Source organism: Mizuhopecten yessoensis, unplaced genomic scaffold (assembly GCF_002113885.1).
Source record: "Mizuhopecten yessoensis strain PY_sf001 unplaced genomic scaffold, ASM211388v2 scaffold255, whole genome shotgun sequence".
NCBI lineage: Eukaryota > Metazoa > Mollusca > Bivalvia > Pectinida > Pectinidae > Mizuhopecten > Mizuhopecten yessoensis.
The window spans coordinates 24181-36915 of NW_018403455.1; the positions used below are offsets into that span (position 1 = coordinate 24181).

At 37.3% G+C, this 12735-nt stretch overlaps 1 protein-coding gene across 1 annotated transcript in view; it reads right to left on the reverse strand.

Moving 5' to 3' along the window:
• Window positions 1–12735, reverse strand: part of LOC110445522 (low-density lipoprotein receptor-related protein 1-like) — a gene marked incomplete at its 3' end in the record, with an annotated part of 46322 nt that overhangs the window by 21673 nt on the left and 11914 nt on the right. The window contains exons 3-5 of the mRNA XM_021490191.1: window positions 5384–6076; window positions 4428–4625; window positions 2747–2951 (exon numbers count right to left, since the gene is read on the reverse strand). Of these exons, the coding sequence (XP_021345866.1) occupies window positions 2747–2951; window positions 4428–4625; window positions 5384–5936 (956 nt within the window). The remainder of the gene's footprint in view (window positions 1–2746; window positions 2952–4427; window positions 4626–5383; window positions 6077–12735) is intronic.

The window sequence follows — 12735 nt, forward strand, 5'->3', positions numbered from 1 at the left end:
GACTAGCCCGTAAACACAAGTGGTGCGAGCGAGATGAAACGGTTTCCAAAGGGGCCCCCAGAGAGGGGCCGTCAGGCAACTGCAACTTCTTACCGCACTATGAAACCAAGTTGTATGATTTTTAAGTCCGTGTTCAAACTTATTGTACAGTAATTATTCATCATCAAAAGTTAATTGCACACTTGCCAATATTCAGAATTTAAATTTATTTAGCTTTAAACATAAATTTGTTGCCAATAAAATTAAACAAGGGACGGGGCACAAGTTTTAACAATTTATCATAGCCTTCTCCCGTCATACATTTACGATTAAATGTCAACAATGATAATAGGCATAAACACAAAGTAGATATATTTAAATATATATTGAATTTAGTACCGGAATGTGACCGGTACAGGTGGTACGGGGCAAAACACCTTCCCTCAACAATCGGACAAACCTTTCTGTAAAAAGGAATATTCACGAGCCGAATATCCCTTTTCAAATGTTTACATAAAGTGCATATATGCAATGTCAAACTACACGCGAATAAAAAAGGAAACGTTTGTGAATTTATTTATTACATTATACAACTCAATGTCTTTGGCCATTTTTTTCCTAGACCATGCATATAAATCTATGTATACTCTCTTTTCCACTTTCACTGTCTCCATACGCTAACATTTAGTAAGTCATATTAGCCATCACACACACTAAACTGTATGGCAAAACCACTACGTGTACATGTAGAATATGTGTCAGATATGGAAAGTGTTGAGATACTTGATAATTATATTTTTTCAATACTTTACAGAGATTAAAGCATACTTGTAAATGTACCTTTTTATGTTGAGACAACTTTTTTTTAATCAGTTCCTTTTGTCCGAAACAGAAGCCGTAGTTATCAGCAGGACGCGCCACTTTTACAACGTAATCAAATATTTCCCCCCCNCATATGAAAACATGAACTGTTGAAAAATTACGATTTAAAAAGAAATTGTTATGCGATCCTATTTACTAGAAGTAGATTCTTCTTCCTCAGTTATTCATCCTGGTCCGTCATTTTGACATTTTTAATCTAGCTGCGATAACGTAGCTTTCTGACGAAGAGCGATTTTTTTTATATATATTGCGTCGTCGCGCCAGAGGAGGCCGGGTATTATATTAGTACTAATTTAAATCTTGCATGTCAAAACAAAACAAAAATCGTTTGATTCAGCAATATAATTAAATCATACCATTTTACTGATCCCGGTAATATTATAAATTATGTAAATCTAATAGCGCACGTATCTCATCTGACCCCGAGTACCGTCAGAGGATCAGAAGCAGAATACACCGTGGCCATCACAAAAGTTATCCCTTGGAGGGCCTCATGGCAAAATCAAACTAACCAGTCACTTATTCCTTTCGTTCGCATAAACCACTGTATAATTATAAAAAAACACAAAGTAAACTCTCTCCGATACATGCCCATTAACATATTAAACTAAGTTCTTCTGTGTTCAAACTCACACTATGATACTAGCGAGGTTAACAGTTTTAGATATTTATTCATAACATAAACAGCGCTAGCATTTCTGTCGATTTTATTTCAGCTTAACCGGCCGCTATCCGGAAGAATACATGCACCGTACTAACTGCTAGGTCAGTTATTTTCTGCTATGAATACTTCCCACTGCCAATAATGATTCCGTAACGTACCCCTTGCGCTATCTTTTGACCATTTGGCAACTTTTCGCTTCGTAGCTGACACGGTCCAACACTTTTCTTTCGCTTACTTTACACGACCAGTCATTTTGTTTACAAAGAAATGGTGTGCTATGCGCATGCGCTTGTAGAGGGAAATCCCTGAACAAAACGTTGGTCAGACAGGTCATACCGATGATTATCTTAGATTTAATCATTTTTATGAATCTGTTTCAGCCAAATCCGATCGTTATTTTCCATAAGGAGACTCACTTGATATGTTTATGTAGTATTTGAAAAAAAGACACAAAACAAAGTTACTTCAGCGTGATGCCCCTTTAGCAGGGGAGGGGGTGAGATTTACACCCTACCTGTAACCTATCTGATGCAGTGTGTATACGTATACGCTCCCTATCGATAGGGGAAACATCCCAGTCGAGTGCCATACAAAACATACAATTTCGTCACATCGTTCAGGTAAAAAATATAAATCGCTCACTCAGTCATAGCTTGACAAAGTAACTAGTCGGTCTTAAAACGTTGCGACACGTTTAATGCGTACATTGTTTGTGAAGAAAGTAAAACTTTGATATCATATATTATGGGAGGTTGTCGAAAAGCTAACCAGGCCCTTACTTACAATTTACCCCTCTAGCTTCATATGCTGCAGAAAATGTATCCAAACTAATGATAAATACAAATTTATTTAATTTTTAATATTTTGCGCCGCATAATCGGCTTGAAGCTCTACATTTTGTTTTAAATTGAAAAAAAATCTAGATACAGAATGTAATTGAAACTATTAAGATCAATTTCGGTTGATAGAGATTGAACTGTATGTGCTGGAATAGCGTGTAACTGTCGTTCAATGTATACTTCCTGATTTCTCCATTAAAACGTGTTTTTTTCATATAGGAACAGTAAAATACAAAGAAATCATTCAAATGAAAGACCGTCTCGGAAAGTCGAGGAAGTTCTGAACCTGTTGAATCCGTGACAGATTTCGTGTACATCGTTGTAACGCCAATTAGCACATACAATCACCATACACGAACTTCACAACACAATATGCATTTACCCAACAAGGGGGTCGAGGACAAGGGACTTCGGATTGGAAAGGTCTTCATCCAATATGGTTGTAGGATTATTTCCTTCAAGGGAAGCAACTCTTATCTGTGAGGGATACGTCTGCATCCAAAATAAGTGGCGTGTGCTCCAGTCAACAGCGATACTTTCAATGGTGGCTGACACCGCGTCAACTACCAAATGGACGTCGGTCAGAACTGGAAAACAATGGCTACAATCGTTATCAATCTCCTTATACTAACCATATATATATCAACATGGTCATGACACAAATGCGTATTTGTTGGGTTAAAAGATACATTAAAGCCGGCTTGTTTTATTAATCAGACAATAAAGTCGACTTGTAAGATTTTCATCATATCTTATTGAGTAAACAAAAGGATTAAACAGCAGGCTAGGCCTAGACTTGTTTTCAAAGACATCCAAACCGATTTGTTTGATTAACAACTGGCTTGTTTATTAAAGTAAGTCGACTTGTTCAATTAAACAGATATTAAAGCCGTACTGTTCTTACTAGTGAGAGGTACAGTAACAATAAATACAAAACTGTAACAGCTGTTGTTGTTGTCACAAGTTTGTAACGTAAGCAATGGTTTACCATTTTAAATAAAACGCTGAAGAGCTCAGGAGGGTGAAAAGCCTAACCATTAGAGAAACCCGTTGTTTCTAGGCTTGTAGTTGCTATATAAGCAAATGAGTGGTTGCATGCAAATACAAAATCCTCACATGTAGCATTTGTTTTGTATATATTGTGCTGTCCGAAATAGTGGTTAAAAAGTTAAACGGTTAAAAACTATTAAATGTGGCTGATTTTGTCCATTATAATAAACAGCAGATGTCCATAACGACCTCCAACAATCGGTATCATTCTATTACATTTTTGCCAGTGAAATATCGGATTCTGTCAACTTGATAAAACTGAAATGGTGTGAAAATATCACCTTCTGATATTGACCAATCATAACAGTATCTTCTATTCGCTGCATACAAAGGCAACGATTTTTTGCTCAGATTTAAATGAAGCGACGGTAGAATAAGTGGTTGTTATGGTAAATGTTTGGTACACACACTTAAGTATTTACACAAATATACAATTGATAAAATTTGTAGAAAACGTCGGAATTGCGTTTAGTATCACATTCAAAATGGCGCGCAGACTTGTTGTCAAGTGTGACGTCATTAGGATATGGCGCTAATAATTACGCTTCTGATTCCCGTCCTTCTTTAATGCATTACATTTTTTCATGTTTTATGCTTTAAAAATGTAATAAATAGAAAATGTAATGGTGTCTTCAGTAAAAACAAATATATAACACGAGTGTGGCTAATATTTTTATATTTTACACGAGTGCGCAGCACAATTGTAAAATATCAAAATATTAGCCACACTCGTGTAATATATTTGTTATTACTGACGACGACATTAAATATCCTCTATTTGTTCAGAATCTTAATAATTCTTATATCAGTAATTTTAATAATGAAGTTATTTTTTGTAATATATACAACAACATTAAGGGTATTTTTGGTTTCAGAACTTCTGAGGTAAAATATATGAATCTGAAATTAACCAGACTCTCCTAAAGGCCAACCAGAGATTTAGATTTTATTGTTATTAAAATTTATTAAAAAAAAACGATAAGCTGTTTGGCAATAAAGGTTGACTGACATACCGTCGAGTGCTAGTGAACCCCTGTATATCCTACTGTCCCCGTGGCTGGCCCAATAGATCCACTGGAGGCTGAAGTGGTAGTCTATGGCGGCTCCCTGGTCTAGGCCGGAGTACAGACTGATCAGATCTCCAGTCGACACGTCATATAACATTATCTTATGCAAGGAAGACAATAGGATAAACACTGGAATCTCAGCGTCTGTTAAGAGACAAAGAACAGATGAACTAATGGAGTCCGACACTGATCAAAAGTTATGTTAGCGAAAAAAGAACGGGATACTTATATGTTTGTTATCGCGATGATTATTACGAAGAGACTGAAAATCATGTTTTAATCTTGCTATAGCAATGTATAGAGCTAGGCCTCTTGTGTGGCATGTTTGACATCTTCATATATACTATTAAAAGGATAAACAGGGCATACCGGCATCAATGTTTCTAAAATTCCGTTCAATAACTGTAAAATTGCAGTAATTATTTATTTAAATGCATGTAATTATTAATCGTCATTCCAGAAACAGCCTAACACCATCTAAATGTTTGTTCTTTATGCTCTCTGGTATGTACTAATACTGAGATAGTTGCGTGATGCAGGATGTTCTATCTATAAGAACGGCGACCTTCATCATTAGGACTTGTTGAACAATCTGAAGCAAGGAGTTTCGATAAGAAAGATGTGTATGATTATTTGATTCTGATACGTTCATGAGAACTCCAGTTTCCTTTTTAGTTGGCAAAAGAGATCAAAGCCATTGTTACCATAAATAGAAAAGTTTTTAAAAAAATGTGCCAGTTAAGGATTTCCTGTATAAAGCTAAATTGGCACAGGGTATACAATTTTGTCACATCGTTGTAAATGTAAACAATACAAATCGTTCACTCAGTCATAGCTTGACAAAGGGACCAGTCGCACATTGTTTTGTGTATAAAGTAAAAAGACAAAGTAAAGGGTTTTACCTGTGCTCTCCTCATTACTTCCTGGTTTCAAGGTAAAGTCCACTGGACGTGACGTGACATGTTTTGGGGTCGTAAACTGAGGATGTGATAAAGCCCAGACGGAAGTGCTTCCTTTTGAAGTAATATTTTCACCAACACATAATCCGCTTTGAGGAAACTTTCCACAATTAAATTCATCCGGCCACTCATATCCAAATTCGTTCATGATGGACTCGCAGCCAGATCGAACGTCGTCACACAACTTCCGACAAGGAGGTAGAGGAGCCTGCATTTGTGTACATACGGGTAGATACAGGACACAAAGAAATGGCACAAGGCTTACACTACAGTCGATTTTCATAAGAGGACTATACTGGTTAATGGCGATTATAGCATCATCCTGGCTATTGTCGTTAAATGTGTTAGGTAATATGGTGTAATTATATGGCATGGACTCGCATACAGAAGCACGTAACGGTTCGCATTCATAATAGGCCTCCTGGCAAAGCTTTAAAGTGATTAAGAAAGACATGATGACGCATATGGGACGTAAAACCGTTTTGGCGATCGCCATGATTTGAAGACGCTGATGAGTAAGTATCCCTATTTACTGCAGTCAACCGAATTCGAGGTCTATGTATTGGCTTGTATGGCCGTTACTGACTGTACCTAATGTGGCTGGATATTGGTATTTATTTGGATGTCGGTGTATACCTGGAATAAATAATGGTAATAAAACATAATATATACACATACATACACTTGTATAAACGTAATAAAAACACACATATAGACATGTATAAATGTAATTAAAGCACACATATACACATGTATAAATGTAATAAAAACACATATTGTCATGCCAAAACTAAAAAAAAAATGATATTGTCAAAAGTGTACTCATAAATATTCAAAATGAAAACACATATACACATGTAGAAATGTAATTAAAACACACAAATACACGTATAAACATTATCAAAACACAAACATACACATGTATTAACAAAACAAGAGGCCCAATAGGCTTGCATCGCTCACCTGGTATAAATCTCACACTATTTAAAATCATTTCACCCTGTGACCTTGAAAGTTGAACAAGGTCATTACTAGGTCCTTCGGGCCAGGTCAGCGAATAAAAACACACACATACACATGCATAAACCTTATGTTATGGCATTCCTACTTTTATTTGTTAGAAAGAGTGTTTCCCTCTACATTTACACACACAGAAATGTACATGGTATATTTACGGCCAAGCATCCACTATTTTGAAACCGAACGGAGGACGAACGGTGTCCAGACGATGCCGAACGCTGACCGCCCGCTTGCCCAGATGCTGTACGACCGCAGGACGACCGATAAGACTTGTATTATCGTTCGGGACAAACGCGACTAGAAACCGCTAAGCAGCCGAAGTATTCGTTTGAATCGCACTTTTAGCTAACTCAGTCAATCTACCAAACAGAGGTAATATCAGTAGTTTAGGTGGGGATTTAGAGGCGATTTGCCGTTGGTGGCGATTGAGGGGCGGTATTACAAATAGACTGATGACGGCATTTACCTTGGGTATTTGATTTCTGTGAGTGACTGCGGGAGCTAGCGAGAGCAGTAACAGGACTGTCTTGGGACATGTATTTTGAATGACAGGTTGGTTTTGACGACGTCATTGAGTTTTAGCATGATAGGTTGGTTTTGACGACGTCATAGATGTTTTACAACGAGTGGTTGCGCAATATGGTATTAATTTCACTTGAGTTGATTAATTTTCAAAATTTACAAAAGATACGAGCTTTAGCCTGTAACCTGGTTTTTCCACAATGTCACGCGGAAATAGCTGGAGTGTGACCCGATTAGAATACACATACACACATGTTGATGTTAACAAGACTGGAGTAGTGATATGACCCATATGTAAAAATGAACTCATTAATATTCAAAAATGCCTTTTTGTTTACAAATTTTATATTTTTCAAAATTATTATTTCGGCAACAACTTCATGACACAAACATAATTGATGAACGTCTTTAAATATTAAGAGTATGCAGTATTGCATTAAATTAATATAAGTAAGTGTGTTAAATGTTGTGTGATGCGTCTAGTTTTGGGGAATTGTAGCGTCAGGATGCCTGTCATCTTTCGCTTTCAACCTTCACCACTGGCTTGCAGCAGTGTGAAGAGAGAGCCAAGTGAGTAGGTATCTCCTACATAGCCTCTCCTCAGTAAGTCCTATATAGTTTCTCTACGTATCACAAAAAGTATCAGACCTGGAAGGTCATCGCGGAAAGGAAAAAGATGAAACTGAAGATGGAAGGTTCAAAATCACATAGACTGAAAGAGAGATGGAACGGCAAATACAATGACAAGAATAAAGAAGTGAAGAAGAATGCTAGAGAGGAGGATAGAAGGAAGTGGATAGGAAATAGGGCAGAAGAAGCTGACAAGGCGGCAGAGAATGGTAGGAGTAGAGAACTTTACACCATAACAAAGATGTTATCTGGAGGAAGAAACAATCAACTGGTGTCAGAGGCAAAAACGGAGAAATGAAGACCGAGAAGAAACAACGCTTGGGGAACATTTCAGTGATGTGCTGAATAGGGAAGATCAGTAAAATTCAATTGCAGAAAATGAACTAGAGCAAGTAGATGACATAGATGAGATCTACCTTGGGAGTTGGTCTGAAAGCGAAGTAGGGATGGCTCTAAAGAGAACAAAGAATGGAAAAGCAGCAGGAGTTGATGGCATAGCACAGGAGCTATTCAAGGCAGATTTACATGAAACAACAAAAAGACTTGCAGAGATTTTCAATATCGTATGGAAACAGGAAATATGACCAACTGATTGGAAGAAAGGTTTAATTTGTAAGATATTCAAGAAGGGTGATACAACTTGAGAGGAGTGACATTACTATCAGTCATTAGTAAAGTGTTTTGGAGAATACTTATAGAAAGAATGAAAAAAGGGGTTGATACAAAAACTTCGCAAAGAGCAAGCTGGATTTAAACCGAATAATAGTACAACTAAACAGATATTTACACTAAGGAATATCTTAGAACAAGCAAATGAAAGGAGGTCGTCACTGTATATTCACTGTATAGACTTTGAGAAAGCGTTCGACTCTGTGCATAGGTACAGTTTATGGAGGATAATGAGAAGTTATGGAGTACAAGATATTATAGATGAGAATGAAACATCGGAGTGGTTTGACAAAAGATCTGGGTTGGAACAAGGATGGGATATGTCAGGATTTTTGTTCCTTTTCGCCATCGACTGGATTATGAAGAGAACAACAGCAGACAAAGTGAGAGGCATACAGAGGAAATACAACTCCTCCCTGGAATACATTGAGTTTGCCGATGACATTGCTCTTTTGTTATCGAAGCTGAGTGATCTAAGTGAAAAGACAGAAAGACTAACATCTGAGGCAGCAATAATTGGACTAAGGCAAGACACGTAGGAGCGAACAAGCAAAAAAGAATGAAAATATCCTCTTTGTGCTGTAATGGACAGAGAAGGAGGAGGTAGTAGTGATTTCAAGAACAGGCTATAGAAGCTAAGAGGCATTCCGCCGACTATCAGAAATATCTGGGGAGCACAAGCTATTGGTGGAAAGACAAAGATGCATCTGTTCAAGTCGCTTGTTAAACCTGTATTATTTTATGGCTGTGAGACCTGGAGAATTACAAAAGCAGAAGAAAAGAAACTGAACACCTTCCAATACCAGTGTCTCAGAAGGATATTGAGAGTAAGATGGCAGCAAAGAATGGCAGCAAAGGATACCAAATTCTGAAATTAAAGAGCTAGCCAACATAAATGACATTAGCTGTGAAATAAGGAGAAGAGGGTGGAACTGGATTGGTCACATCTTGAGGAGAGAAGGAACAAATGACTGTACAACAGCTTTGGGATGGGCACCAGAGGGGAAAAAACGACGAAGGAGAGCAAAAACAACCTGGCGAAGAACGGTTGAAAAAGAGCGCAACCATATAGGATGGTGTAGCTGGAACACCGCAAAAACAGCAGCGAAAGACATATTGGGTTGGGGGAAAAAAGTGGAGGCCTTATGCACCTACTGGCGCGGAGAGACTTAAGGTTAAGGTAAGCATATCGTACGAAATCTGCCTTCTGTCAAATGATGAAGACGAACTAATCGCTATCACTTTCCAAAACCATTGACGTGGGACTTTTCTCCATGGCAGTACTATATTTGCATTTGCGCTGCAACCCACCATAGGAACACAACCAGCAGAAATGCATTTCATTTGAGTATGAAAGCAAAATCTCTCGTGACGTAACACGTGATTTACTTATGACGTCATAGATTAACCTTGTTCAATTAGAGTCTTTTGGCTTCGCTTCGAATAAAGGAGTATAGACCTGCGTCAAACGCGCAAATGACTTCGGTTAATTATTGGCGCCAGTTTTATTTAAATAGGGCTGTTCCACCAATGTTGTTTAAAGGACGACGCATATACAAAACGCAGTTAATAAATAAATTATTTAAGAACAAATAAATAAAATTAAACAATTGTTCTATAGTAATAATGTAAATATATGGATTGAACGGCGTTTTTTCAAATTTGTATGCCGGTATGAACGCAAAACAGTTAAATCCATATTAAGCATGAAGCCGTAGTGGATACAATACAATATGGATAGTGATAACGGGACGTGGGGAGAACGACGCAGTGGCAGATCTTGTTCTGGTTTTACGGCCTAGGCACGAGACGGTATGACGTCGAAACGATATCGAGTTTCTGTAGCAATTTTCCTGAAACTAATTCAATTTCATAGCGATCAAATCTGTAGGTATCATCTTCTTTTGGTATTGTCTTAATCAACCTTTTTATCCCTTTCGCATTACCTCACAAAGTCACCAACACTTGCCGGTAGCCCGTCTCCTTTAAAATCAGCCATGTTGACAGAAGACGACTTAAACAAAACAGAAGGCAGCATCTTTTCGATGAATAAAAACTCGGAATGTCATTTACCACGTGTGGTGTTAACTCATATTTATCTAACAATCTGCATGTTTAAACCATGATCTGAGAGGGAAATGACACAGCGTATTGGGGTAGAAATCGAGTTTTTGCATGATTATAGGTAGCCTTAACCTTGAAAATTTGCTTAAACCTACATTATAAATAAATTCCCTTTGTTGTAGGGAAACAGGATTCTTTGTTTCTCTTCGATTGGTCGTGTTTCGAGGAAGTTCGGAATCTAAGTGCACTATCATCGACGACCATTTCAATCGGAGCAAATGCTGTACTGAAAGTAATATTTTGTTTGACATGTAGAGACCAAAATATCAACATTGCATTACCATGCTTATTCCAAATTGTCTTTTATGTACAATCAGTGCGGAAACATAGGAAATAAGCACAACAATTTATAAAACAATGAAATTGGTTAACTTTAACGTTAAAACATATACTTTCATTGAAGCTAGGAGACTTATAATTACCAGCAAATCAATCTTTATATATTAAACTAATCATTTTACTGTAGTTGTGATGGTAAATGTTATTTTTTATTTGTAAATTTGTAAATTATCTTAATAAGTAAAAAAAAAAACAAATCAGGACTTGGAACTCACTTCAGCCACAGGTGCTGAACACATATTATATGATATATATATAAAAGTGACTCAGTTAGCACCGAAAATGTCATGAGCCAGAACATGAACCGGGTGACTGGAAACATGATTGTTATGCAGTCTGTATTCGGAAATAGCTTATCTGCAATCAACACCGGTATGTCTGAACACTGTGGTGAACAGGATGGTACAGCATAAGCACCAAATCAAGACTCCAAAGTAAGCCGTCACAGGGGCCCAGTTCTCAACGACATTCTGGTAATTCAGCAGGACGATCTGCAGACAGATCAGGTTATGAATCAGGAGGTAGCCATAGCAGGGAAACAACAGACACTGAATTGAGGCGGTAGCAGACTGGTGCAAGAGGAGTAATGGGGAACGCTTGGATCAACTGTCACCTATGTTACAAGGGAAAGCCGGAGACTTTGCATTTGACCAGCTTACCAAGAGAGACCGAAACAACTATAAAACACGTTTCAAGGAATTGAACAACCGATACAGTCTTCAAAAACCTATGCACCCCAATTAGGTGGGAGAAATAAAAAAAACCTGGAAAAACTGTGGAGGATTATGCTGCTGAATTGAAGAGACTCTATGACAAGGCTCATAAAATAAAAGAAGGGACTCCCACACTAGATCTGAGGATTTATTCAGAAGATTTTTTGATGGGGTATACCATGAAAAGACAAGCTTTGAATTGGAATTTCACAACGTTCCAAAGAATATTGATGAAGCTGTATTCCATGTGGTGAACTATGTGGAAACCAAGAGATCACCTAACCAAGAATCTGCAAGAAACTCGATAGAGACGAGAAAAGTACGAGTCATGACGGTCAAGTGGTCAGGACTCTGTGTCCAAACTCAATTTGAGAATAACCTATGATAGCGTGGTTACCATCACATAATGGGTGGGTAGTAGACTCTTGCCTACTACCAAGATACTGACGACTCAGTTGCACCAATTAAACACCTTGGTTTAAAGTCCATCAACTTTACTAAGAGACAACTATAATACAGAATTACAGGTACAAACTCGGCCATTTATAAAATAGACAACAACTCATAGAGTACAACAGTTTTCCGACTCACATACAGCTTTGGATTATACAATTTGTAAAACAACTTCCTTAAATACTCCTTTTCCATCAGTACTTTCTCACAATAATAAATAGTTCAATTCTCACCATACAGGCTAACACAGTTCTCGTATTAAACAATCTCACAGATAAATATGACAATCTACTAAATTCTGTCAATATTTTAGAACGGAAAAACCCAATTTTATATCCGAGTAGTAAATAGAGTCAATAACTAACACTGTTGTGATAAACAATCTTTAACAATAACATGATCATGCAAAATTTATCTGAGAATAACCAATTGCTCCATAAAGGCTAGCTAGATCTACAGTTATCCTGACAATTAAAACTTGGTGTTAATAAACTCACCTAACTGTTATAAGTACTACAAAAACGCGATATAAATGGAATAATTCACACTAGCTCTCAACACAAGTATATCAATGACGGAATCTATTTTGATAACTAATAATTCATAAAAAATCCTTTAATAACCCATTTTCCGGTCAAACACACGAACGTGAACTCTCATGTACAGCAGAATAGATTACAATAAAATTCTATTATCGGCTGTTCCATTTGTACTAACTATTCCGTTACAAGTTACAACCCCCGTCCGTCCCAAATAACTAGAAACACCCTAAACATTCCCATAATAAACCCACAACCACACAAAGACCACACGTTACCTAACACA